General features: G+C 45.4%; 2 protein-coding genes and 1 long non-coding RNA gene across 5 annotated transcripts in view; 2 read left to right on the forward strand and 1 right to left on the reverse strand.

The window, feature by feature from the left end:
- LAMB4 (laminin subunit beta 4) overlaps window positions 1–3057 on the forward strand; it is a 39626-nt gene extending 36569 nt beyond the window's left edge. Inside the window, exons 32-34 of one of the 2 annotated variants that reach the window (XM_088165805.1) lie at window positions 219–395; window positions 1392–1572; window positions 2894–3057. In XM_088165805.1, coding sequence (XP_088021931.1) covers window positions 219–395; window positions 1392–1572; window positions 2894–3033 — 498 coding nt within the window. In that variant the 3' untranslated portion in view covers window positions 3034–3057. The remainder of the gene's footprint in view (window positions 1–218; window positions 396–1391; window positions 1573–2893) is intronic. The other variant, XM_088165806.1, reaches the window with a different exon arrangement.
- LOC148223735 (uncharacterized) lies at window positions 5–7956 on the reverse strand. Of its 2 annotated transcripts, XR_015804074.1 has the most exons (3): window positions 7900–7956; window positions 6515–6609; window positions 5–4834 (listed from the first exon to the last, which is right to left on the reverse strand). It is a non-coding gene; the product is annotated as an uncharacterized LOC148223735 (long non-coding RNA). The 2 variants fall into 2 exon arrangements; XR_015804073.1 differs by lacking the exon at window positions 7900–7956 and having other exon boundaries at window positions 6515–7563.
- A 129-nt stretch (window positions 7957–8085) lies between these two features.
- LAMB1 (laminin subunit beta 1) overlaps window positions 8086–25765 on the forward strand; it is a 42051-nt gene continuing 24371 nt past the window's right edge. Inside the window, exons 1-13 of the mRNA XM_014868985.2 lie at window positions 8086–8249; window positions 10595–10730; window positions 12707–12780; window positions 14613–14801; window positions 14911–14974; window positions 16459–16661; window positions 17898–18018; window positions 18182–18370; window positions 18630–18809; window positions 19229–19341; window positions 20173–20252; window positions 22734–22869; window positions 25081–25239. Of these exons, the coding sequence (XP_014724471.2) occupies window positions 12769–12780; window positions 14613–14801; window positions 14911–14974; window positions 16459–16661; window positions 17898–18018; window positions 18182–18370; window positions 18630–18809; window positions 19229–19341; window positions 20173–20252; window positions 22734–22869; window positions 25081–25239 (1446 nt within the window). The 5' untranslated portion in view covers window positions 8086–8249; window positions 10595–10730; window positions 12707–12768. The remainder of the gene's footprint in view (window positions 8250–10594; window positions 10731–12706; window positions 12781–14612; window positions 14802–14910; window positions 14975–16458; window positions 16662–17897; window positions 18019–18181; window positions 18371–18629; window positions 18810–19228; window positions 19342–20172; window positions 20253–22733; window positions 22870–25080; window positions 25240–25765) is intronic.

Raw genomic sequence — 25765 nt, forward strand, 5'->3', positions numbered from 1 at the left:
TATCTTACTGCAAATATTTTAATTTATTTGCTGTATTTATTAGAAAGAGATACTTACTTCTGAAGTTTCCTTAACATAAATAAATAAAACCAGAACGTGGCACACAATTCCATACTGCTTAAGGGTCTCTTAATCAATTGCCAGTTCCTCATTAACACGCTCTGCAAGCTGGATGGATGGTGCATAAGAAATCACAACCTTCAATTGCTCTATTTTAGGCTGAGAACGAAGTGAACAAGACAAGTGACAAACTAAATGACTTGTCAGCCAAACAGACTGAGATGGAAGATGAAAGTGCCAGGTGGCAAGCAAAAATGCTGATGAACAAGAATCAAGCTACAAAGGCAAGAGCAGAAGCAGAAGCAGCTCACAGGCGAGCCCAGAATGTTGATAATGTAAGCCCTTCTGTCACATGTTAAGGAAAAAAATCTCCTCCATGTTTAATAGTATTTTTGCTTCAGAAGCATTGCCCTGCTGTCATCAAAACATAATATTTTCCTTATGCCATGCAGTGTAAAATGCCACAGGTTAAGAAGAATTTGTGCTTTATTTTAAGGTTTCTGGCATACACTTCTGTTAGCTTGAATGAAAGAAAACATACACATTTCTCTGGCTACTTCATGACATTTTTTCTTGCACTGTGTGTAAGATTTGTAGTCACCATGGGCACCAAAAAACACAGCAGAACAAATCACAAAACCAGATATTAAAATACATGAGTGATGGAAGCAGCCTGACAGTTCATCCTGTGCTGTTCTCCTTCAGAGAAAATTGGTATGGGAGTTATTTGGAGTCTTTGGTTGGTTTGGTCCTTTCCAGTAGTTCCAGTTTTTGAAAATGCAGCTAGAAATTTGCTAAAATGACAAGAACCAAGTACCCACAGCACAAGCTTGGAACATGGCCGTACTTCCAAGTTACAAAAATGGTAGGCAAAATCTAAACTGCAGGCTCAAGAACAACCTAGATCAGCAGGGAACAGATTAGCCAGTAAATATTATTGCAATTGTAAATGTAAAAAGCCCAATATTGCTAAAGATAATTCATTAAGTTTGAATTAAGCCTTATGGCAAAATGAAGTTTACAGAAAAGCCCTACAACAGAAGCAAAACCAGCATAACCTTAAAATATCTTAAATAATATTTTCTTTATATCCTTGCCCTTCCCTCTCCTTTAGATTACTCCACTGACAGTTTGTTTTAATTGATTTCTATTGCGTTTTGTAAAGCATTTTTCAATGTCTACAAATTAAGGATATATTTTTTAATATTTAAGAGAAGGAGAAATCTAAACTTTGGATCAAAGAGGATGTTAAAAAAAGTATTAAAACTTCTTTCTGTACACCAGATTAATTATGAGATGCTCTTAAACTAAGTAATGGCATTTTGTTACAGGAATTTACTGATGTTAAAAGAAGGTACACTATTCTTCAAGAAAAGCTAAAAACCCAGGGACCTCCACAAGTGACACTAGACAAAGTGAAGCGGTTGAAAGAAGAAGCAGAAAAACTGGCTGAAGAGACTGAAAAGAAGATAAAAAGAATAACAGGTGATATTCTCACTTTCACAGTGAGTGGTAAGCACTGTGATAGTCATGAATTCAAGGCTGAAGTGCTTACCCAGAGACACTAACACACTAAATTCACCTGAAATTAGGTTTAAAACAATTTACCTGGTGAAAATCCCTGCCTGAAGCTACTAATTTTAAAAGCAGTTGAATTGATTTGGCTTATGTACTTTTTCTGACTTAAACAGATTGCTATAAGCAAAGGTTAAGAGCTGTCCACACAGGGATTTGCAGTGATTTTCTTCAGTTTAAAAACAGGCAAGTGCAAAACCTGCATAAAACCTGGCTGCAAATTTAGCTGGAGGCCTTGGTTTATGCATTTGTATTGGGCACTTGGACATTCAGTCCATCCTCTATGCTCTGTCTTTCCCCACATCACACAGGCGAGGGCTTGTGAGATAGAACTGTCAGGGCAGCTGTTTTCCATCAGTCCATACTTGTTCCCCTTCTGACATTATCTCTGAGCAATGGCAGGACAGAGCAGGTACAATTGCCAGCTTGTGGAGACTGAAGCTGACGTGCCCTGAATCTGTGGGGCCATGTCAGGCAGAGGGGTCATGGGCAGTGGAGACTGTAGCTTCTGTGGCAAGCTTAGAGAGTCACCAAAAAGGAAGAGCACATTTCATGTCCCTGCACAGAGGCAACCTAATTCTCCTTGTAGTGAAGGTCTGGGCATTCCCACTAGGAACCCTTAGGCTAGGATCCTGCCAGGCTCAATATAAAAAAATACCATGTAACATCAGCAAAACTGAAGCATAAACTCTGTCTCAGGAGAAAACTCTTCAGAACAGGATCCAAATAAATATTTTGAGGTATGTATCTTGAGGAAAACTGTTAAGATCATCCCAGTCACTCCAAATGCCCAAATGATAAGGACATTAGAAACAGTGAATCTTGTGGATTTAACTCATTACCAATATGTTTACATTGGTGTAGCTTCATAGGAACCATCAGAAAACAATTACACAACTGTTTTACACAACTTAGCGAGACCTAAGCCCATCACACCCAAATTGTCTAGGCTTTACACACATCAGTGGACACACTGTCCCTTTGAATGTTTCCATTTAAACCAAGTCCTTTGAGAGCTCCATGTCCTGCCCCATCCTAGCTGATAGACAAAAGCATATGTTGAGAAATTAATTTCTTCAAGGCTGTCATGCTCCTCTTGCTATTCAGAAGCCAGACTTTTCCCTCCAGTTGCATATAACATTCCCCATTCAAATGGGGCTTATTGATTCTCAAACTTCTGGGAAAAGAAATGCAGCTAAACCCTGGATTTTATTTACACAACAAATGTGAACATCATTTCATGTTTCTGCTCTTCCAGATTTGGAGAAGAAGCTTCAGGAACTGAACCAAACCAAGCAAGATAAGGCAGAGCAACTGAGACAACTAGAGGAACAAGTGATAGCCATTAAAAATGAAATAATGGAACAGGAAAGCAAGTATGCAACATGCAAGAGTTAGGGTCTGAACAGACCATCAGGTAAAACGAAGCTGAAATCGCCATAATTACCATGTCCTGAGCATCCTGGCACAGGCCGCTGTCCTCTGGAAATACATCTGAAGTAGCCTAGTGAATAATGTAATTTTATCTTTTTTTACTTTTTCTTCTTTTGTCCAGTTGAGTTTATATGGAAATAGGAAATACCTTGTAATAAACCATCTGATTTAGTAATCAGGTGTAGTCTTTGAGGGGGCTCTACAATATACTCCTGTGCACAGTCTAGGGCTTCTTGTGGTGGGGAGTCTGGAAATGCAAAAGGAGGATTGCTCAGAGAGCTGCTGGTAGCTGTCTCAAGGACAGACTCTCAACATCCTGTGTCTTCTGCAAACCCTAAAAACGTGGTTGTGCCCTGCTCGGAGCTGCCCAGACTCGGATGGGGCGATGCAGACGAAACCCTGCGGGCTCCTGCAGCCACCTCTGCTGACAGCCCGCAGCATTCCCAGGCATTGCCATGCTCCAGCCCCATCTCCTCGCTGAGGCAGAGCAGGGTTTCCCCTCCAGGAGCCCCTGACGGTGTGAGGGTCCCGCTGTGCTCGCTGGAAATGCTCCATGCAGCGCTGGGCCATTGGCGGTGGGCGGCAGAGCCGATTCCCCGGCGCCCACTGGATGGCGGTGCTCAGATGCTCAACGCAGAAAGCAACTCCAAAATCTTTTCTCTGGCAATGCGGCTCCTGCAATGCCCGTTTTTCTTATGCTTTTAAGGGGTCTCACGCAGTTTTCATTAACGTAACCAACTAGAGGATAACTCCAGCTCTTAGGTTTAAGTAGTGAGTCTAAAGGGTCAGAAATGTTGAAAACGAGTTTCTCCAGCTCTTCTCTCACAATGCAGTGCTTCACAAAAATCAGGGTTCACTCAGCAATTTCTTTTAGACATCAAGAATTTGGCCTAATGTCAGTTAGACACGAATTGGCCTAAATTTTAGGTTGTAATTCCTTTTTTAAATATAAATAAAGAAGGAATCTGTGGTTAAGCAAATGTTATAGACGTGCCAGAGTTTTAAAAAGACTGAAGTGAGCTACGCCTCAGTTTCAAAATCCCACCGTTGGTATACATACTCCTGCAGGACGCAGAGCAGATTAATGATGGCTTTTCCTCAGCCAAAAACAGTCGTGTCATTCCTGGCTGGGGGACTTCATTCAGCACCGTGCTGCTTGGAAGTTCGGATGCAGCCCAGACCACGTCCGTAAAACGAGGAATGCTCTGCTGGAGCACAGGGCTGTCTTAACATTTACCCAGGCCAGCAGCACCCGTGAAACAATCCTATCGATCCAACGGAGATAAACACTGCAGAGTTATCAGCTCTTGTGTTTACAAGAGCTAAAGTAGCGCTGGTATGCGCTGGGGGCTTGGGTGGGAACTGCTGGCGGATGGGATTTCAGAGATACTCCTCTAACCCAAACCAGCTGTGCTCCAGGGCAATGTGCAACATGCATTACACTGTGACGCATTCGATTCTGAAAATTATGGATCAAATTATAATTTTGATATAATCTAACAAAACTACCTGAACGTAGGAGTGCACGGAATTTGTGGGTTAGCATTTTCTGAATTTTAGCACTTTAAAAAAAAACATCCGTGAGGTGTGAGGCTTCTTTCTAAGTTACTAGGCTGTAATCAGATGATTGTATTTAGACTGACTTTGATGTAATGAAATCAAACATCTCTGTTTTATTTAGAGCACACACCAAGCTGCTCACATGTGGGTCTCCAGGTAATGAAAGCTTTTCTGCAGGTTTCAGTGCATCTCTGCTGGACTGCACCTGGAAGAGGCAAATTGAAGCTCTTAGACACAAATTCCCAATTGCGTATAAACCAAAATGATTTCATTCATGGCTTTAAAAACATGAATTCTGAAAATCTGCAGCAAAAAGTTGAAAGAGAACTTCCTCCTAAAATCCACTGTTGACTATGAGAATTGCTGTATGGCTTTCCATAAGCTGCATGGATGAGAGATCTGTAAACACAAGGCAGTTAAACAGGCCTGGAGAGGATATGTATCCATGGGGGGAAAACAGAAATCGCTGGAAGGAAAGCGGAAGCAGGAACAAGAAAGTCAGCACAGTCTAACCTCCCCTGCCTGCCTCCAAGCATGCTCAGACACACAAAGGAAGCAGATCCGATGGGACCAGTGGCCACTGAACTCCAAATCCATCCTGTGACAGCCTCTGAGGTTTAAAACTGTGCAGCATTTCCCACTGGAAGTGACGCAAAAGCTTTCAAAGTTTAACTTTTTTCAAAGTTAATTTGTGGGGAAAATGCTGTCTCCAGATAAAAAGTACTTATTTGTAGTTCCCTCTGGACCTCTTCCTTGTGGGCAGAAATGGCTTCAGAAAACTGTTTCTTGAAAAATAATTGAAATAAGTTTCTTGCTGTAGAGCATTTTGACTTCAATGGCATTAATCAAAATGCAAACAGCACAACCAAACTGAACATATAATCAAAGATATATTTAATCAAAATCATGTCATCAGCTCTGTCTACCAGGCATTTGACCACTGCAGTGTTTTAAGAAAATGGGTGATCAAGTGGGTCCCACTGGGGTCAAATTCTGAAATTTTGTTTTTTGAGAAGATTCCAGCCATGCACAAACACAGATACTCCAGGACTATAAAGGTGGTTCACCAACCACAAGGATAGGGCATGACACAAAACTGAATTTTTATCATTTGAAGAATCAAATTAAAATACTCCCACTCACTATTTGTCATGAGCACTGCAGAGAGGGAGGGACACAAGTTCCCTGTTCATAATTACTCACACATTAAATGTGGTGGTTTTGGTTACATCTGAAAGAATCCCACAGCTACGGGTGATGGTGGCCACCCCAGTCTGTGGCTGAAGCTCCAGCTCAATCCCTAATGTCACACGGCAGGGTCACCCCCACGCTGGAACAAAGCATGTTTTCATGCTCTCTGAGGCAAGGCACAAAGGAGCCTATAGGCGAGGATAGGACTTCTACAAGGTTATGAAAAAGGGGAAAAAAAAAAAAAAAAAAGAGAAAACTTCAAGTTGAAAAAATACGGGACAGAAAAAGGTCCAGTGGCCATGAAACAGTTACATATGGGGTGATGCCACTGCCCATCTCCCATGGGACAGAGGTGGCTCTAGGGGCAGCAAAGTAAAACATTTTCTGTTAGTGGGGGGACAAAAATGTTTGTTGTACTGAAGCGTAAAAAATATAACGGTTATGAAACTGATATTCTTTTGTGAATTTAGAAGGTCACATTGCAGAAGAAATTTAGAATATTACAATTCCTGCCCTGTCAGTTTAGAATGATTTAATTTCATGGATATCTTTAATGAAACAGCTCCACAAGTTCTTTAATCCAGAGTCTTGGGTTATGTTTCAAACCTGGTGTTTAACCTTTAGGGCAAGTCACTTGGTATCTCTCTGTTTCTGCTTATCCATCTGTAAAATGAGAATGAACATATTTACCTACCTCGTCAGGGTTTGCTGGGCCAGACAGACCATGGTGTGTTTTCATTCTGGCGCTGCAAATAGTGAGGGCAAAGTATTCTTGAGGGGCACTGGTACCTGGTAAAGATTTATACAAGTACACGTGTTACACGTGCACAAGCAAAACCCGGGTATATAAACCCAGGCATTTGTCCCAGCCACATCCATCCTTCATACAGACTCCTAGGCATTTATTTACCAGTAAACCTTTTCCCTGGGTGCTGAGGGGACTGCCACCAGTTAATGAAGTCCCCACGTTCCCCAGCAGAAGCCAGGGAATTGATGTGGAAGGCTGGGGCGCAGGGGCAGCTCCAGCGCAGCCATTCATTCCTTGCAGCTGCTCCAGTGCCCCTGGGAAGGCAACAATGCCGTGTGCTCCCAGGGAATGTGACACAGCCTCGCTGGCTTAGGCTTGTTGGGCCTCTCTGCCTGTGCTAGAGCCACACCTGGCCACGTATGGCAGCACAGCCACCATTCCCAGGAATGGCACTCTTGAGCCACGTGTGCTGGCACTGCAGCACCAGACAGAGTGGGGCTACTGAGCCTTGTGCATGACAGTCGCCAGGCCCTGGTTCTTTGCTGGGTTTTGGGCCTTATCACACAAGTATTCACCACTGTCCATCCACCCATCTGTCCATCCATCCATCCATCCATCCATCCATCCATCCATCCATCCATCCACCCATCCATCCATCATCCATCCATCCCTTTCTCATAGGGGCCCGGCTCCATCCACCCCTTTCTCATAGGGGTCCGGCTCCATCCACACTACTGGCAGAAGGCAAGATTAGGTCAATAACCCCATTCCTTCATTGTTTCTCCACCGAGAGGGGCAGGGAGGGGGTGCATCCGATTGGTGATTCCTCCTATCTATCCGCCACCCCCTTCCGATTGTCGCAGCCTGCCCAGAGCCCGCTCTCGACCCTGGGGAGCAGCGGGAAGAGCACAGCCTGCGGGCCGCCGGACTGAAGTCTCCGGTCCCCGGCTCGGGGCTCCCTAGCCATATCGGAACAGGAGCTCCCCAGCCCGCTCTCCCCGTGCCTACCACCCCGACTGAGCCACCCTTCCTCGACGGCTGTGCTCCCTGCCCCGGCTAAGGGCCGGGCCACCCTGGGGCGAGGGGCCGGGCGGGAGGGGCTCGGCCCAGCCCCGCGGATGCGGAGGGGCGGAGGAGTAGGAGGGCCGGGGGGCACCCGGCGGCGCGGGGCCGCGGTCGGGAACGGCGGCGCCTGCGTGGAGCAGCCGGAGCAGCGGCTTTTGGCGGCGCGTGGAGGGGCAGCCGCGTCCCCTCCCGTCCCGTCCTGTCGTGTCCCATCCCATCTGTCCCGTCCCGTCCTGCTGCCTGCCATGGGCCGCCTCCCGCTGTACCTCTGCTGCTGCCTCGGTAACTCCCGCTCCGCTCCGCTCCGCTCCGGCCGCCGTCGGGGCACGGCGGGCTGGACGCGCCTGTGCAGCGCCCGCCGGGGCGGCTCGGGGCACCCAGCCCGGCCGGGCTCCCGCTTCCCTCTCTCACCCTCTGTCCCCCTCTCTTCCTCCGCGGCCGCGCAGCGCTGTGGCCCGCGGCAGCACAGGAGCCCGAGTACAGCTATGGCTGCGCCGAGGGCAGCTGCTACCCCGCCACCGGCGACCTGCTCATCGGCCGCGCCGCCCGCCTCTCCGCCTCCTCCACCTGCGGCCTCCGCCAGCCCGAGCCCTACTGCATCGTCAGCCACCTCCAGGTGAGCGCCAGGCGCGGGCGGGCAGCGCTCTCCGGCACCGCGCCGGCCGCCGCGGGGCGGGAATCGCCTCCTGTACGGGGTGTGCGAGAAGTGCGGGGGCTGCGCGGGGTGCGGGGGCTGCTCAGAGTGCGGGGGCTGCTCAGAGTGCGGGGGCTGCTCAGAGTGCGGGGGCTGCTCAGAGTGCGGGGCTGCTCAGAGTGCGGGGGCTGCGCGGAGTGCACGGGGTGCATGCCCGCGGGCAGCGCCCGTGCCGGGGCGGCGGGGACGAGCCGCTGCCTGCGGTGGGAGCGGGCAGAGGTCTCTGGTGGGGCAGCATCGTGCCCCGTGTGGGACCCCACACCCCGGGTCCAGGGAATCCCCTACGACTTTCGGCTCCCGAGCCCCCTTTCCTGATCGAGGGCTATAAGGAAGAATGTACCGCCGTAAGCTCAATTAATGCTTTATTTCCAGGCTCGCTCAGAGCCGTCTAGACAGCTTCCTCTAAAGGCGAGTGGGCTGTAGGGCCCGGCAATGTTTTGTCCACAGTCCCGTAACATGTAACGTAACTACATGTGTATGGTCTCGAAGAGAAAGGATGCAAACAAGGTTGTCTCAGCACATCTGGTGAGCTGTTGCTTTTTAAAGCCAGAAGCAGCTCATCAACCTTAAAATCTCTGCGACAGAAAGGACGGCGGAGAAGAATAAACTATCAGTTATACGTGTAACTCTGTTGAACTGAAAGTAAAGGGATAATCTCCGGACGAATTACTGTGGACACAATAGGGCCGGATTCTGGCACTTGGAAGGAAAACCAGGGGAAGCAGGAGGGCTGTAGCACTTGACCCGTTTGTACCCTGAAGTTACCAAGTGTCCCCTTATCCTTTCCCCACCTTTATAAGTTATCTAATAGAGATAATACTTTGACATGTGATTTAGCTTCACTGAACATTTTCAGTGTGTGTTGGGATTGGCTTTAACAACATAAGCATCTCTGGCAGAACAAAATAACAAAGGTGCTTTGTTACATTTTCTTGTCTCAAAAATGTTGAAGTGCCATTGTAAAAAGCATCACTTCAGAAGTTCTCATGTGCCCATATTCCTGATCTTCCAGTCCCGGTTCAGCATTTCGGATGTCCCTGGTTATTCTGAACCCATAGTGTGTGGTATTGAAGAAATCGTGGAAAGTGCCAGTATCCTCTTAGTAACATAGGGTGTGGCCGCGCTGAGTGCTTGGCAGAATTAGGTTTTCTTGGATTCAGTTTTGGTGAGAGAAGGAGCAAGTTGTGGCATGAAGTGCAGGGGGAGAGAAGTCTGGAGCAGGCAATAAGGAACATCTTCCCTGGGACCCCTGCTCTTGCCATTCTTTCTGCTGGAGGAGTGTTTGAGTGTTTGAGTGGGAGGTGAAGCCATGAGCTTGGGAGGAGCCACTGAAGCCAGAACTGGTGAAATGGAAAGCCTATGTGGTGCAGACCTGCCAGCTCTCACGTTCTTGGTTGAATTGTGTTTGTCTCCATAAACGCGCTGGAGGAATGATAACTGTGCAGCTTTCGACAGGGCTGAGTTGCTGGTGTGTTGGGGCTCCTTGTCCCATGAGCTCCTCTCCCTCATCTGCCCTCTCCCGTTAGTCTGGACAGAAGCCCTCCCTTTTGGTTCAGTTTTCACCCTACCTTGCAATCAGAAAGTGGTGGTTTTAGGCAGAAGGACAATACAAAAATAGCGCTATTTGTAGTAAGAGCCATGATGGGGTTTTCTTCCCCTGGTGAAGAAGCTTCCAGTTTTCCCAAGCAGCACATGCCAGACTCGTTCTGAGCTGGGCAGACCTTGTAATGTGTGCAAATGGACTTTATGTACACAGTTTGGGGTTGCAATACCAGCTGAAGATGCAAGGTTTGGGTAGGGCCCCTTGATGTGCACTGAGCCTCACAGGAGGTATCCCTAATGCAGGCAACTTGCGTCTCCAAGCCAGTTTCCAAAAGCCAGAGTTATTCACACAAGTTGTTAAGATGCAGTTTTGCCCGTGTGCATTTTTACAGAAGCAATTCAGCAATATTTTCCATAGACTCTGTGACTGGGTTTGAATTCACTGGAGAATATGTGCACGGGAAGAGATTTCCTGAAACTGCAATTTTCATTGAAAACATGCTTCCCCTAAAAATGAAGTTTATGGAATTCCTGGCATATTTTCCATTTGGCAATTTGCATTAATTCATAAAGGTAAAAACACTTAGCATTTCAACAAAAAAAATCTTTGACTCCTGCAGGCGAAATGAGTGGAATGTGATATGGATGGAAAATACTCTTATCTGCAGGAAGCAACTATTGCCCCATGGATAAAATCAGTAATGCTGATTATCGTGTTGTTTCAGGAGGACAAAAAATGCTTCATATGTGACTCGGAGGATCCCTTCCACGATACTCTCAATCCCGACAGTCATCGAATTGAAAATGTCGTCACCACGTTTGCTCCAAACCGCCTGAAGCTCTGGTGGCAGTCGGAAAATGGTATGCGGTTTGTCCAGAGCAATTTCCGGGGCTGGGAGCTGTTTTCCCTCCTTTTGTTTAAGGGTACCTGTGGGTTTGCTGTTATCTCTGGCCTGGTGATTGCTGCCCTGTGAAGGATCATGCTGTGTGAGGATCGATGAGTAAAACTGGCTGCTTTTGTGTGCCCTGGAGCAGTCCTTAATCTGTAAAAAAAAACCCGAGTCCTCCAGGAGTGTTGGAAACAGCCGTCCAAGCAGTCTGCAAGAATCCTTTCCTAAAGAGAAGAGTTTTCCACGCTGGCCTCAGATCTCCCTCTTATTTGGGCAGCAGGAGCGGAGCAGCCTTCCAGGAGTGAATCCGCCAAGGCAGCACACCAGGGCTTCCCCAGCCGCGGGGCTGCAGGCTGTGGGAGGGGGTTTGGGAGCACAGCTGGACCGTGTTGGCCTGCCTGCAGACCTCCAATTTCCTTTTCCTACCCCGGGACAGTAAAGCCAGGGATATCTCTTGCCCTACAAGCTGCCTTCTCTCTCTTGAGCTCCCTGAATTTTTGTACCATTTGCCAAACAATAAAATGAACTGCAGAAACAAGCCAGCTCGTTGAAAACAAAAATTGCGTATTAGTTTGATGGGGGTTTTTGTTTTTTCTTTTAATCCTTCCTCCGTCTGTTTTACTTTTCTGGTTATGCTTTTGGCATGCCTTCATACACAAAACAAGGCAGCGAGGGTTTCTCAAACAGCAGTCCTACCCTGAAGCCTTAGAGCCAGCTGCCCAGGATGGGATTTCTGCATTTTTCAAAATGCATTGGCAGTAGCTGCCTTATTGTATATGAAAAAAGAAAAAGGTAATATTTATAACAGTTTTGCTGCCTGTTAAAGAAAGGTTTTCACTAAATCCTTTTAACCATTTAGATCAGCCTAGCAAGCTGCTTGCCTCCAGCAGTTCTCTTCCAGCATTCCAGATAATTCATGTTTTTTGCAATAGGCTTGGCAGCATTCACACAGACAAATTTCTTAGCTCATAAGGTCATGAAAATGTCCTTCAACAATAAAAAACAAATGATTCTTTCTGTCCAATTCATGTTTTCGTCTATTCAGACATACAGCATAAGGGACCATTGCTGCATGCTTTACAGAAGGTTACAGCTGGTCAAAAATTTAAGTGCCTTATTGTTTTATTATTTTCATTTCTTACCCTTTCTTCTCTCTGTAAATCTTGATTTTATTTTTTATTTCTAACTACAGTATAATTAGTATCCAGCTGTTTCGAGAGCTCTTTTCATAAGGCAAAATAGTATTTCTAGCTGTTTTTCTTTCTGTGTAGTGTCTTAGACCACAGGTAGTCATACAGCAGTTTGGAAAACCTTTTGCCTCTCACCATTTTCCTAACCTTCGGGATTGCAAAGCAGGGCTGTGATAGCAGCTTTAGGAGCATCTCAAAAACAGATTATAAAGGAGCTGTTCTTGTAGACAGGAGAGTCCAGAGTGAGCGAAAAATGGTGGGGAATGGCCCCCACCATACATCCGTTGAGATTGGGGGTGTTACGGCTGCAGAAGCTTGTCCTGCTGCTGCCAGAGAGGCTGGCTGAACAGAGGGTGGGAGAACAGCCTGTGGCCACCACACAGGTCTGGGCTCAGCAACCCCCCTGTTCTGGGGGCTTTGGTGCCGGGGCCCAGCTTGTGGTGGTCCCATCGTTGCCCCAAACCCAGCGATGCTAGCCATGGTTCTGTCTCAAATAGCACTGTAGGCTCATGCTCTGGGTGTGATGTGGTGCTGATCTTGTGCAGGAATCCCATGCATGATACTCTTCAGCAGGTTCTTGGTGTCTCCCCTGTACCTCAGGCACGCACTAAACCATCATACTCCTTTTTCACAACAGAACTAAGTGCTAAAGAAAATAGTCTCATGCCAACAGAGTGAAGAGCTTTGGCAAAATTTAGCTGTAGAGACTGGCAGGTGTCCTTGTTTGCTGAACACCTTCTTTTCTCTGCCCCTGCAGGTTTGGAAAATGTGACTATCCAGCTGGACCTGGAGGCTGAGTTTCATTTCACTCATCTAATTATGACCTTCAAGGTAAGGAAGCCACAGCCTTACCCCAAACTCTAAAACATGAGGAAATGAGAGGTCTCATAGTTCTTTACATATATTTGATATTTGGGATTTGGGCTTTGTCTGAACTGTTTGGCCTGAATTTTTTGGAGCTGCCAACCATTAACCAGTGCTGAAGTCATGCAGAAAGGTTGAGTTCTGACTTGAGTTTGAACTCCAGTGAGACTGCAGAAGGAGTCATGCTGAAGCTGGGTTTTGTGTTGGTGTGTCTCTGGTGATTACATTCTAGAAGAATTGTTAGCTAAGTCATATAGTAGCAAGGGTTTTCTTCCTGAAAAAAAGTTGGCCATGGTATCAGTTTTCATTTGGCAAATAGAAAGGTCTTCAGGAAGAAGGAACATCTGTACACAAAGTGTCTTTGTTTTTTTACAAACAGATGTCTTGGAATAGTAGCTTATGTCCTGTACATCCTAAATGCTCTTCCCATGTGGACAAATTAATCTCTTCATTTTTACGCATCAGCTTTCTAGGACAGCTGGTTCCTCTTTCCTGTGGAGTCAGCTAGGATTTCTCCCTGTGCCTTAAGGTGATGGCTGAGGTGGAGGGTGGTCATTTCTACTGAAGTCAGCAGTGAGGGACCCCCAAAAGACCCCTGACATGATGTGGGTGCTGCAGCCATTGTACCCCAGTGCTGGGGCTTGGTCTGCTGTCAGTAGGAAGACTGCAGAGGAAAGGTAGTTTTAATGATGCTTTGTGTACTTTGTGTGGTACACAGTTGAGCTGCCTTACTTCTGGGCTGCTAAATTTTTTTGTTGGGTGAGATACTCGTTTCTAAGTTGGGTGATATTTTCAGCCAGGAAGCAGAGAGAAAATTTCCTTCCAGCTGTGACTGAAATGCTTTTGTGCTTGGCTCTGGGAGGTCCTCCTCTGAATACATAAAACCAAAGAAGAGATTGTTGGCTTTTTTTGGTAGGTACAAGCCAGGGTTAAGTAAATATCTGGGTTTTGAAAGGCAGCACAAAAATTAAAACATTTTTTTAGGTCAGAGGGATTAAAAGTCTTTTCAAAACTTCATTAGTTCATTGTCCTAGAGTTGGATACATGTAGGTAAGGACACTGGTTTGTGTGAAGCAAATGCAGCCTGCCAGAGTATGGGCAAGGCTAGCTGGAGGAGGGTCACTGGGGACTGGGGGAGGCAAATGCAGCATGAGTGGATGAAGCTGAACCTCTCAATCTCCATAAAGGTTTTCTTAAGGCAGCACAGAGAACAGCTGGCACTGAACGTCAGAGAGGCTGCACAAGGTCATGTGGTCAGACAAAGAGAGGAAATGCTGGGCTTCTCTGAGCATGAGAGGTACCTGCTCAGTAACTGCTGTGTGTCAGAGCAACCACTGGCAGTGGCTTCCTGCTCCCTATGGTAAGAGAGGAAGCCCATTAAGTCCTTTGTAAAAGATCAGGCGAAAAGGTATAGTAAGGAAGAAGGTTCTGCTGCTTTCCACAAGCTGTGGGAAAAAAACCTTACATCTCTGTAAAGCCCTACTTTAACCCCCACTTTTCAGAAAGGGCTTGGATTCCAAAAAACTTCAAAATTTTCTTGTTTATTTTAAGTGTGTTTAAGCTGCTGACCACCGAGTGCCATCTTTTGAAGATGGGTAATATGGTTTGATGTGTGTTATTTCCTCTGAGAAGAAAAGTGGAATATCATCAGAAAAGTGTTTCCAATATTTCCACGTATTGGAAATAGTGCAGGGAGAGAGATTAAGATCCAGACATGTGGACTGCTCACACTAATAAGACTCAATGTAAATGCAAATAATATTTAACCAAATTAAACATCTTGGTTTTCTTACTATTAGACATTCCGTCCCGCTGCAATGTTGATTGAAAGATCATCTGACTTTGGAGAGACTTGGCAAGTTTATAGGTATTTTGCATATGACTGTGAGAGTTCATTTCCTGGGATTTCAACTGGACCCATGAAGAAAGTGGATGATATAATTTGTGATTCCCGATACTCTGACATTGAACCTTCAACGGAGGGAGAGGTCAGAGGCTTTTTTTATGCTATGTTTATTGTGTAGACTTTTTCCTTACAAATTTGGATTCTCTTATTTTTGAAGCTGAATCTTTCATTGTTTGATTTTTTTCCTCCAGGTAATATATCGTGTTCTAGATCCTGCTTTTCGAATTGAAGATCCATACAGTCCAAGGATTCAGAGTATGTATGCAGTTACCTTTCAGACTGATTTGAGAGCATATCAGTACTTACTTGCTTACAAAAACCCATAATCCACAAAGTCATGCTTTAGCTCCAATAGCAGTTTTGAAACCATATGAATACCTTTGTATATGGTTCCTTTTCCTGGCTCAGACAGTGATGTGCCGGGAAATAAAGATCAGTGCTGTGAACTGAAGGGATTGCTCTTTCACACTTCATTGAAGTTGGTCCTTTTCTTAATTGATCAGGGATTTATTTTCATTTAAGACCTCCTTTCCCCAAAATATATGCAGCTGCTAAGAGAAACCTTGGAATGTGATCCTGTAATTGTACAGTATTCAGAAAGCAAATTATCAGAGCTACAAAGGTACTTATTTCATTGTGCATTTCTAGCTAAAATCAATGGGGTTGTGTTTTATTTTTCAGAACAGAGTCATGACTTTGGAGCAGTTGGCCATGGTAGCACTGCATGGCTGGACCACACAGATGTGGTCATAAACCACAACTTGCTGTAGTGCTTGTGCATGGTCATGGTAACCCATGAATTCAGAGGTAGAGAGATCTGTTGCTCAGTGTGGCTTAAAGAGAAACCCTGTGGGGTATTTGGCCTGAGGGAACTGTAGTGCTTAGCCTTAGGCTGACCTCTGATTTAATATGCATTCTCAGGTTGGGCTCATGTCCCTCAGTGTAAAGCTACCTGGAGGAAAAGAAAATATGTGAAGTAGAGGAGTGTCTGCTGGTTGCTATGAGTTTAATGTTGTTTTTTTCGTCACTCAACATTTTAAAGGAGAAACTGTTCTCATGGGCTTGAAGTGCTTTGTCAAGCTGAGTTCAAGGCTATATGAAATTACATAGGATTCACAATATCAAAGTAAACATGTGGATGGTATTAATTACTGCAATATTGTATTCCCATGGATTATCCCTCAAGAACTTCTTTGTATTTGGCCAGTGATGGGGTGTTACTTCTTTCCACAAAATATAACTTATTGTATTTGCTAGGAAAGTTAGGCGTATACAAAAGAAGAATTATTTGTTTTTGTATCCAGCTAAGACTTTTCCAAGAGTCTCATAACTCTAATGGCTCCTGGTCCACTTGGGAGTAGTTTCTTAATATCAAGTCCTTACCCATCTTATATTTTAAAATCCCAAAGAACCAGTGTCTTTTAAGTGGTGCTTTTCTCCTTGCCTTTAATGTTTGTCTATGTGCCTGTGCATATCTATAATAAAATAGACCATTATTTTAAGTTATGCTTAAATTTACTTATACAGTTATCAACCTGTAGTAAAGTAATGTAATTTTTTTTTTAAATTTAGGGAGTATGACATGATGTGCAGGTGCTGAAATTAAATCTGATCTAATCTGCCCATAGGAAGCATGTTTAGGAGGTCACTCCTGGCTTCCTCCCATTCAATATAATATCTGCAAAATAATTCCAAAATGAGCTTGCTGGTTAGGTTTCTTTTGTGTGTGTCCTCTGCAGACCTATTAAAGATCACAAATCTGAGAGTCAAATTCGTCAAGCTGCACACGCTGGGAGATAATCTCTTGGACTCCAGGATGGAGATCCGAGAGAAGTACTACTATGCCATCTACGACATGGTGGTTCGTGGGAACTGCTTCTGCTACGGCCACGCCAGTGAGTGTGCACCCGTGGAGGGCTTGGATGAGGAGGTGGAAGGAATGGTAAATATTCACACTTTTCTGCATAAAACTCTTCTTGACTGTGCCTCTCTTAAGTGATTTGAAAACAAATGTAAAGATGACACTCTGTGCCTCACCTCAAACAACAAAACTGTTATAATTATTCCTCCTTGGCAAACATATCTGTCATCATTGGTATTAATCAGAGATCTCAGATTAGATGACAATTGGTTTAACATTCCTTTTCTAATTATGTTAAAGAGCTGATCAAACTGAAAGGTAGGAATGAAGAAAGGGAGTGTAACCTTATTAGGTCAGAGACCAATGTATGAGTTTACTTGGTTACCTTAAAACTGAAGTCAAAGGCTGAAACACCTGTGAATCAAACATAATCTGTGTTTGTATTAGTCGTTACCAGCTGAGAAGTGGAGGTTGTAGCCCTAATAAACACAGGCCCTGAAGGAAAACCCTAATTGCCTCCATGGTATGCTGCTGCATGAGTGCCACATCCCTTCTGGGGTCTGTTTTTCTCCATGATTTTTGCAGGACAAACCATAATAGCACCCTGTTAATGGGTGAGTTATTAACTGTTTGGAGATGTGGAAGCATGTGGGATGGTTGTGTGGGCTGTCCAGGGCTGCAGGGTGCTGTGCTGGGTACACTCCACTTCCTTGTGTTTGGGTCGAGGTTTCCACCCAAGCTTTGCCTTTAGTATCACGGCTGCAGTGCTGGTAGTGCCAGTGGTCTGTGGCAGCAGCTGTCACACGACCACTCTTGGTCTGCTTGGGACTTGTTCAGTATACAAGGCAAAGTTTGGGGCTGATAGATAAATGCCATCCAAACTGGCTGTTGTCTTTGATTTGAGAACCAAGGCAGGGCTGGAAAAAGGGCACTGGGCTAGTGACCTGCTGATATAAATAGATGCATGTTAATAGCTAATTAACAGCTAAGAAACAGCTAACTTTTAGTTCCAAGAAACTTCTGTGATTATTGGGGTGGAACTGTGCTCTCCTTGTTTATTTCTGAAAGCATTTATTCAGGCATTAGTTCCAGTAAGGAAAGGACAAATTTGTATGAGGACAGCTGAGCAGGTGAAAGACATTCCTATGGCCCTTTATGCCTTTTCTAAATGCAGTTACATAAATTAAGGTCTCTAAAGTATATGTCCATTATGCGCCAGCTTTATTTTGCATTCATTGTAGAATGGTTTGAGGTTTTTTTCCTTTTTCGTTTATAACCAACTCTTTTTTTTTCCTCTCCTTTTTTTTTCAATTACAGGTTCATGGTCACTGCATGTGCAGACATAATACCAAAGGATTAAACTGTGAGCAGTGTTTGGATTTCTACCACGACTTACCCTGGCGCCCCGCTGAAGGTCGCAATAGTAACGCATGCAAAAGTGAGTTGGAGTAAAATGCAGAACTGGGAGCCATGAGCGTTACATGCTTTTACTTGGGCTTGTGTGTAAAATCCTTCCTGTTCTTTGGTTGATTTTGGTGTGCCTTCTCTGCACAGTTGCACTTTCTCCAGGACTCTTACTCTGCTTTCTGTCCTTGTCACAGAGTGCAACTGCAATGGCCACTCCAGCCAGTGTCACTTTGACATGGCTGTGTACATGACGACGGGGAACACCAGCGGGGGAGTGTGCGACGACTGCCAGCACAACACCGTGGGACGCAACTGCGAGCAGTGCAAGCCCTTCTACTTCCAGCACCCGGAGAGGGACCTGCGGGACCCTGACGTCTGTGAGCGTAAGTGCAGCCCCACTCCGCAGGGCAGGAATGGCCTTGGCATCCCTGAGCAAGGGTGGATGTCCTGGAGGTCTTGAGTGAGCCTGGCTGGGTGTTGTTTTCTCTTCGAGAATCTGGGAATATACCTGGTCACATCATGTGTAATACTTGCAGGAGCAACAGTCTTTCTACACAGCAGCTGAGTTTCAGTAATTCAATGTGAGACTTGGCCTTTAATTTTGTAGCTGTTAATAAAACATGTGCCATGCTTCCTTCTTAGCTTGCAACTGTGACCCAGCTGGCTCCCAAAATGGTGGGATCTGTGACCGCTACACTGATTTCTCCACCGGCCTCATTGCCGGACAGTGCCGTTGTAAATTATTTGTCGAGGGGGAGCGTTGTGACCTCTGCAAAGAAGGTTTCTATGGCCTGAGTGCCGATGACCCAGCGGGCTGCCAGTGTGAGTAAAAACATATGTTCCTTTATGTGTGATCAAAAGCTCTTTGAGGAGCTGTTCATGCCAGGAGATTTGTTGGTTTGTGGGATGGATTTTTTTTTTCCTTTTTTTCATGTTTTGGCTAAAGTAAAAACATTATTGTAGATTTGATGTAGCTTGGAGTCCACCAGCCTTTAAAATGCAGTTTGCCATCTGATCCTTCTAGTCTATTCAGTGGAAATACATAATCCTTCTTATTTCTTTTCAATTATAAGTCTCTAGGCCAGGGAAGTTTTACTTGGATGGGGGTGGGCAAAGAATGAAATTAATTTCTGTAATGGGGAATTCAGGGGAAACTCTAATGTACATATTTAAGTTGAACACTGTCTAAAATATGACTCCATTCCAGCTTTTGACCTGCCTATTTGTATTTCCCAATCTAGCTTGTGCATGTAATCCTCTGGGTACTCACCCCGGGGGGAATCCGTGTGATTCGGAGACAGGAAACTGCTATTGTAAGCGTCTGGTGACAGGAAAGCAGTGCAATCAATGTCTGGCAAGTAGTTCACTGTAAAATAAATTAGGATACACTGGCGTGAGGGAGGATGGAGTGTGGGAAGCATGGAGCAAGGTGCTGGCTGGCCACTGTCTCCGACTAGCCCATGCCTGGCATTCAGGCTGTAGAGGGCACCTTGGGATGTCAGGAGCTGTGTTTTGTGTTTTGGGGAGCTGGGATGCATGTCAAGGCAGACAGGATCATCCAGTCTAATTCCTTGGACCATAAAAAGTGAGACATTTGGATACCTGTGGTTGCTCTGAAAATGAGGGATCTAGGGCAATTCTGCTGAACTCCTTGCTGGGGTGAAAGATAAAATGGTCAGGGAAACAGTGTTACCAAAAAAATTGCTTTCTAAACAGGCCATTATTTTAGGCAAGGATTATTTCATACACATACATTTCCATGTAGTGTTTATGCATGCTGGAGTGTTATAGAAACACACTGTCAGATAACTGGATGTGTTTGTATAAACACTGAGAAAGCCTTATCTAACAGTGAACTGCATAGAAAAACCAAACAAGTCTGTCTGCCTGTCTATCCAGCAAGCAAGCTGCAGAGTAGCAGCCTTGCAAGGGCAGTGCCCTACACAAATACCCCCTGCCCCATGTGTGGCTCTCTTGCCCTTGAAATGGTCAACAAGGTGGGAGGAGAGCAGGTAGGGAAATGGTGTTGGTGCTTGTGAGGGTAGGCCCACAACCAGGGAAGCAGGATTCATGGGTTGTGGGGCAGTCTGGGATAGCTCATGGTGAGTGTTTAAAAGTGTGTCTTTGGGTTAGATAGAACTAAGTCTGCACCAGGTTACAGTGCTGGTGGTGTTTTCTCCTGCAGCCTGAGCACTGGGGCCTGAGCAATGACATGGATGGATGTCGGCCGTGTGACTGTGACCAGGGAGGAGCACTGAACAACAAGTGAGTCTCAGCCCAGCTACTCTCCTGTAATCCTTTACCACTTTCATGTTTTCACAACCACAGCATCCAGGGCTCAATGTGCTCTAGGGGAGGATGTTTGATACCCATCTTTCTGCTTCAGAAGCTGGTAGATCTTGATTGCAGCAAGGGTGACAGGGGCACCCATGTCTTTTCTGTGCAGAGTAACCTTTGCTTGTAACACTGGTGCAAGTGAACATGCAAAACTGTTTTTAGTGCAGCTCTGCCTTTGTCAGACAGAGTAGAAACCAGACGTGGGTATGGTCCATGTCAAGGCTTTGCTCTTACAGGATGAAAGCAAGAATGGGGCAGTGACATGGACAGGCTGGTCTTACTTTGCTCCCAAATCGCCCCTTGGCCAATCTGTCTGCCCACCGGTGGCAGGGGAAGCATGCTAGCTGCACAGTACTGCACTGTTGCCCCAGTGGTGCTGCATGGGGTGTGATGTGGACCTGGAAGTGCCCACTGGGGAGATGGACATTTTTTATAGAGAAAATTGTAGGTTTTGAATATGTATCCATCAGAATCAGCAGGAAAAGTCATGATTTAGATGCCCTGTCAGTGGGGTACTAACTAGCCAGATTGTCCTCTGACCAGAGCTGTTCTCTGTATGCTAGGTGTGTGTCCAACCCCTGATTTGTCAACAGCGGCATGTTTTGCTGCTTTTTTTTTCCCCCTCTCCCCTTCCTTCCACAAACCCTTTGAAATGTCATGCTTTTGTCTAAAGCCACAGAAGTTTCTCAAGGGAGTCAAGGAACTGTTTCCCACTGAAGCCCGTGGGACCACACTGGGGGAGTGTGGGACTCATCTTGGTGTGACTCCCGTAGGTCGTCACAGCCCACGGACACCCCATCTGCATCAGGGATTGCCGTGGGAATGTCTCACGGGCCCGTCTCTCCTGTCTGCTCCCGAGTGAATTATTAGCCCTTGGCAGACAGCAGTGTGGATGTTAGGGATTATTTACTCCCCTATGCTTGCTCCCTGTGCACACATGGGTTACACCACATAGCTCATAGCAGCTCCCCCAGCACAGCTGCTTCCAGGGCTTTGGGGTAAAGCCCAGCCATGGCCCAGCCTGTTTCCCATGCACTGAGCCCAGTGATTGCAAAACCATGTGGGGAGGGGACGTGCAGCATCCTGGCACAGGCAGGCAGCAGCTGTGCTTTCCTCCAACTGCAGGAAAGCCACAAAGCCCAGCTCTGGCTCCTGGCTTTGCTCTCTCACGTCATCGGGAAAGGGAGCTTTGAGCTCCTCGGGGCTCCTCTCCTCAGCTGCTGAATTGCTGCCTTCTGGCTCTCGCTCAAGGTGTGGGATGCTGTGCCTCACCCAAAGTTCATCCCTGTGGTGTAACCCAGGTGGTGGAGTTATTGCCTCCGTGGAGGAGAAACTTCCCAGCTCCTCTTCTGGGACAGCTAAGGCACTTCTGGCATCTCAAAGTGAACATTTAAGCGAATCTCTGCAATTTCAAAAATAGTTTAAGTTAAAAATTACTCTTTGTCTGGAGGTTGAGGAGTCTGGAGATTTTTCATGAAAATCAGAGGCATTTACCTTTAGAAAATGTTTCTAAATCCCACTCAAATTTAAAGAAATAGCTGTACTTTGGTAGACCAAAAAAACCTTCCTTTGAAAAAGTGTGATGGGGTGTGTGCAAAATTACAGCATGCTCAAGGGTTCTTTATGATGCAGGGCAGACACTCTGAGGACAGTAAAACAGCTGAAGGCAGTTTGGGGATAGAGCTGTATTGAGTAAAGAAAAAGGTTCATTATGAAAAAAGAGGAAATCTGTGTTTCACTCTGGATAGACCTTCTGGTGATGGCCCTGACTGCCCCATGTCACTGATCATGTTTGTCCTCCTCTGAAGCAGCCAGGGATGGTTTCCCCCCTGTGTAGCTGCTGATGGTGACCTGTCTGGATGCTTTGCAGCAAGTGAGGGCAGCTTAGCGTCCTGGGGCTTGTAGGGTCATGCCTGTTCTTGCTCTGCCTGAGACCATACAAACAGATAATGCTGTCTGTGTGGCTTGCAAACTTGGAGCCAAAGGCTGCCCTTGGCTTCGGGGCAGATGTACCTGTTGGCTATATCTGGTACCAAGTAAAGCTCCCAGAGCTCCTGTGTCCCAGGGAACCACTGCATCCATAGCATGAAATCCTCTTGCCATCCAGACAGAAGGAACTACTTGCAAACTGCCTACTGGAAATGGTCCTGGTCCATGCTTGCTGCCAGCCTGAGCCTAGATGTTGTTTTGGAGAGTGATAGTTGGGTTGAGCCAGGTCTGTACCTGTGACTGTGCTGCCATGTTAGTAGTGCAGGTGGCCCAGCTGCAGAGCCCAAGAGCATCTCCTGTCTCCTGTGTTCAGAAGAGGTTCTTCTCCTGTGCCATTTAAAATGTCAAAGCAGAAGATAGCTCCAACACTGTCTCAGCATAGCTAAGATCTGTTGTAAATTCATTGCTCTTCCATTTTAGCTGCTCAAGTGAATCTGGACAATGTGAATGCCGGCCCCACATGTTTGGACGTCAGTGCAACCAGGTGGAGCCTGGCTATTACTTCATTTCACTTGATCATTACATCTACGAGGCAGAGGAAGCCGACTTGGGTCCTGTGAGTAGCAGTTTTAGTGGTCTGGGGTCTCTGGAGAGGTGTGGGAAAATTGTTTCACCAGTTGACTCTTGAACGTATTTTTTATACCCTATGTGTTTTGCAATTAAAACGTGGAAGACACAAAACTGAAATGTATCAGAAAAGCATTAACCTGTAGCTTTTCAATCCTAGTATCAATAAATAATGGAGTAATTGAGGAGGAAGGAATTGCAATTTTTCTTTTTAAACCTGTATTTTTGATAATGACTGTATACAGTTAGTTTTCTGTCACCATCCCTTTCTGTACCCTACTCCATGTGTACCCACCACATCCACATCTCCTCTTATCTCGAGAGGGGGGACACACTGGCTCTTCTCTTTAGTGCCACTGCACTGGGACTGAACAAAGCACACATTTAAGCACATTGCCACAGTTTTTTATAGTTTCTGTACCTCTAACATATCTTCTATTAATGACTAAAACCATATTGATTGTGCAAAAAACTGTTTTTGTAAGTGAGGTTGCCTCTAGCTTGTTTTGTCTGCTGGCATGGTAAAACAGCTGCCCATCATACTGCCTTGCTTTCAATTCATTAACAGCAGCTAGGTGATTAAATCAATCACTTTTGCCTCCAGCAAGGAGTTAGGGAGATGCAAATAATATTCTATTCTATTCTATTCTATTCTATTCTATTCTATTCTATTCTATTCTATTCTATTCTATTCTACTCTACTCTACTCTACTCTATTCATCTCTATTCTATTCTATTCATCTCTATTCTATTCCTCTCTATTAATCTCTATATTATATTACAATAATCTCTAAAGCAGCAGATCCTTGTCTACCTACAGCCAGGGCACTTGGTGCCCTAATTTATTTATTCTGAGCAAAATCCATTTTGCAGTTTCAGCCAAGGCAGAGGATTTTTGCTTTCATATAACTTCAGAAAGGGAAGACAGCACAGAGCAGAAGTTGTACCACAGCAGAGGGCACATAAGCTGGCACAGGGTTTTTGGTGCATTTGTGTCTGCCCAGCTGGAAAGGTGGTACCCGAGGCCCTTCCAAGGCTGAGGAATGGAGGAGCCCAGCACAAAAATCCACCCTGCCAAACAGAGTAAGGTCATGTGCTGCTGGTTTGCCTTTTGCACCTTCAGAACAAACAATTTTTAAAACCACCAATATTGAATAGGTTTCTCACAAATCTGATGATAGAATAAAACTGAATTCCCAGGTACACACCCAACACAAGACAAAATGCAGTGGCACAGAGTTGCAGGGATTGACACGCAGTGTCAAGCCCCTGTGCTCCTACAGCTGCATACCCTTGCTCATGTCCTGCCTGCCATTCTTCCTGGGGAGCTCTGATCTTTGTGTGAAGCCAAAGGCTAAGAACTTGCAGCCAGGCTCTATTCAAAGAATGTAAGAATACATGAGGGGACATCCTGAAGTGATATGTATATATGTAGACATTTCCTTGCATTTTATCCCCTTCTACTGAAGCAGCTTCCTTAGGAATGCACAGGATGTTGTTCTATGGAGAAGACTATTTGTGGATACAGATACAGATTTGAAACAGGAAATTTGAGCACCTGTTTCTATTTTCTGTTACCATTTTCCTCTTCTTTCCTTTATATGAAAAACAGATTAAAAAACCCTACACCTCAGACTGAAAAGGATGACCATGTGTTGATTTGGCTAGTAAATACCTACCAATGATTAGGATCTCTGTTCTTTAGTGACACCCTGCTCATTAAAGCCATGATCTGCTTTTCCAATGTTATTTTGAGCTGTGGTTTGGTTTGAAACAGCCTGGTGTAGTCAGAAAGAAATTAGCACTCTGGCTTGGGTGGTTAATGGAACAGTGATGTGCCACTGCAGTAAATCCTACTGCTACAAGTACAATGTGGAAATCTGTATGGTGAATGAGATGTCGTAGCTGGTGAATTAGTTACTCACAGCAAGTTTTTAAATTTAATTCTGCGCCATAGCAAAGAAATAAATGAAGAGTTGTGCAGTCTTGTTTTGCTTTATCTCTTTTGCGTTTGTTATGTTGTCAAGTGAAAGGGCAATGGTGTGAACACATATGGATTTTATGGATATTGTCTGGGATGCAAACAGTAGATACTGCAATCCAGAAGTCATCCATCAGCAGAACCCCACATTTCATGTACTCCTGTGGGACTTACAAATTTAACAGATCAGTATTGAAATATCTGTTCCCTGTTTTGTAGGGAGTGAACATAATAGAGCGCCAGTACACACCAGACCGCACACCGTCATGGACAGGCATAGGATTTGTGAGAGTCCCCGAGGGGGCATACCTGGAATTCCACATTGACAACATCCCCTACTCCATGGAGTATGATGTTCTGATCCGCTATGAGCCACAGGTGGGTCTGTGAGTATGGGCATTGCTGCCTGCAATGCAGGTGCTAGCTGTCCTGCCTGGTGCACAACTGACATTTGCCTAACACTTTAAGGAATCATCAAGGCTCAAAGACAAGGACAGGTGCTCAGTTAAATGTCTGAGATATGTGAAAATCCAAAATTATGTTGACTATTTCTAGTACTGTTTGCTTTAGAGCTTGTTTCACTATTGCATTGTTTCAGCACCTGTTTAATGAGCAAATTAAAAAGTGACAAGTCCCATGAGGACAGATTAGACTATAAATTTGTTATTGGCCAGCGGGGCATCGTGTGAAGCAGATTGCTCATCTTGTATGTTGAATGCCTGCAGCCAAGAGTTTGCAAGCAGTTGGCTTTGATAATTAGCAGAGTGAAGGGAAAGAGAAAAATCCCTCCATCTCCATGCCTGGAGTTTGGTAGCAACTAACTGCAATGAATACTCAGGTACAGGACCAGGAGAGGAGATCACCAAACCCCCTGCTGATGCCGTGATGCCAATGGGGCTGCTGG

This window comes from Sturnus vulgaris, chromosome 5 (assembly GCF_052056855.1).
Source record: "Sturnus vulgaris isolate bStuVul1 chromosome 5, bStuVul1.hap1, whole genome shotgun sequence".
Classification (NCBI taxonomy): domain Eukaryota; kingdom Metazoa; phylum Chordata; class Aves; order Passeriformes; family Sturnidae; genus Sturnus; species Sturnus vulgaris.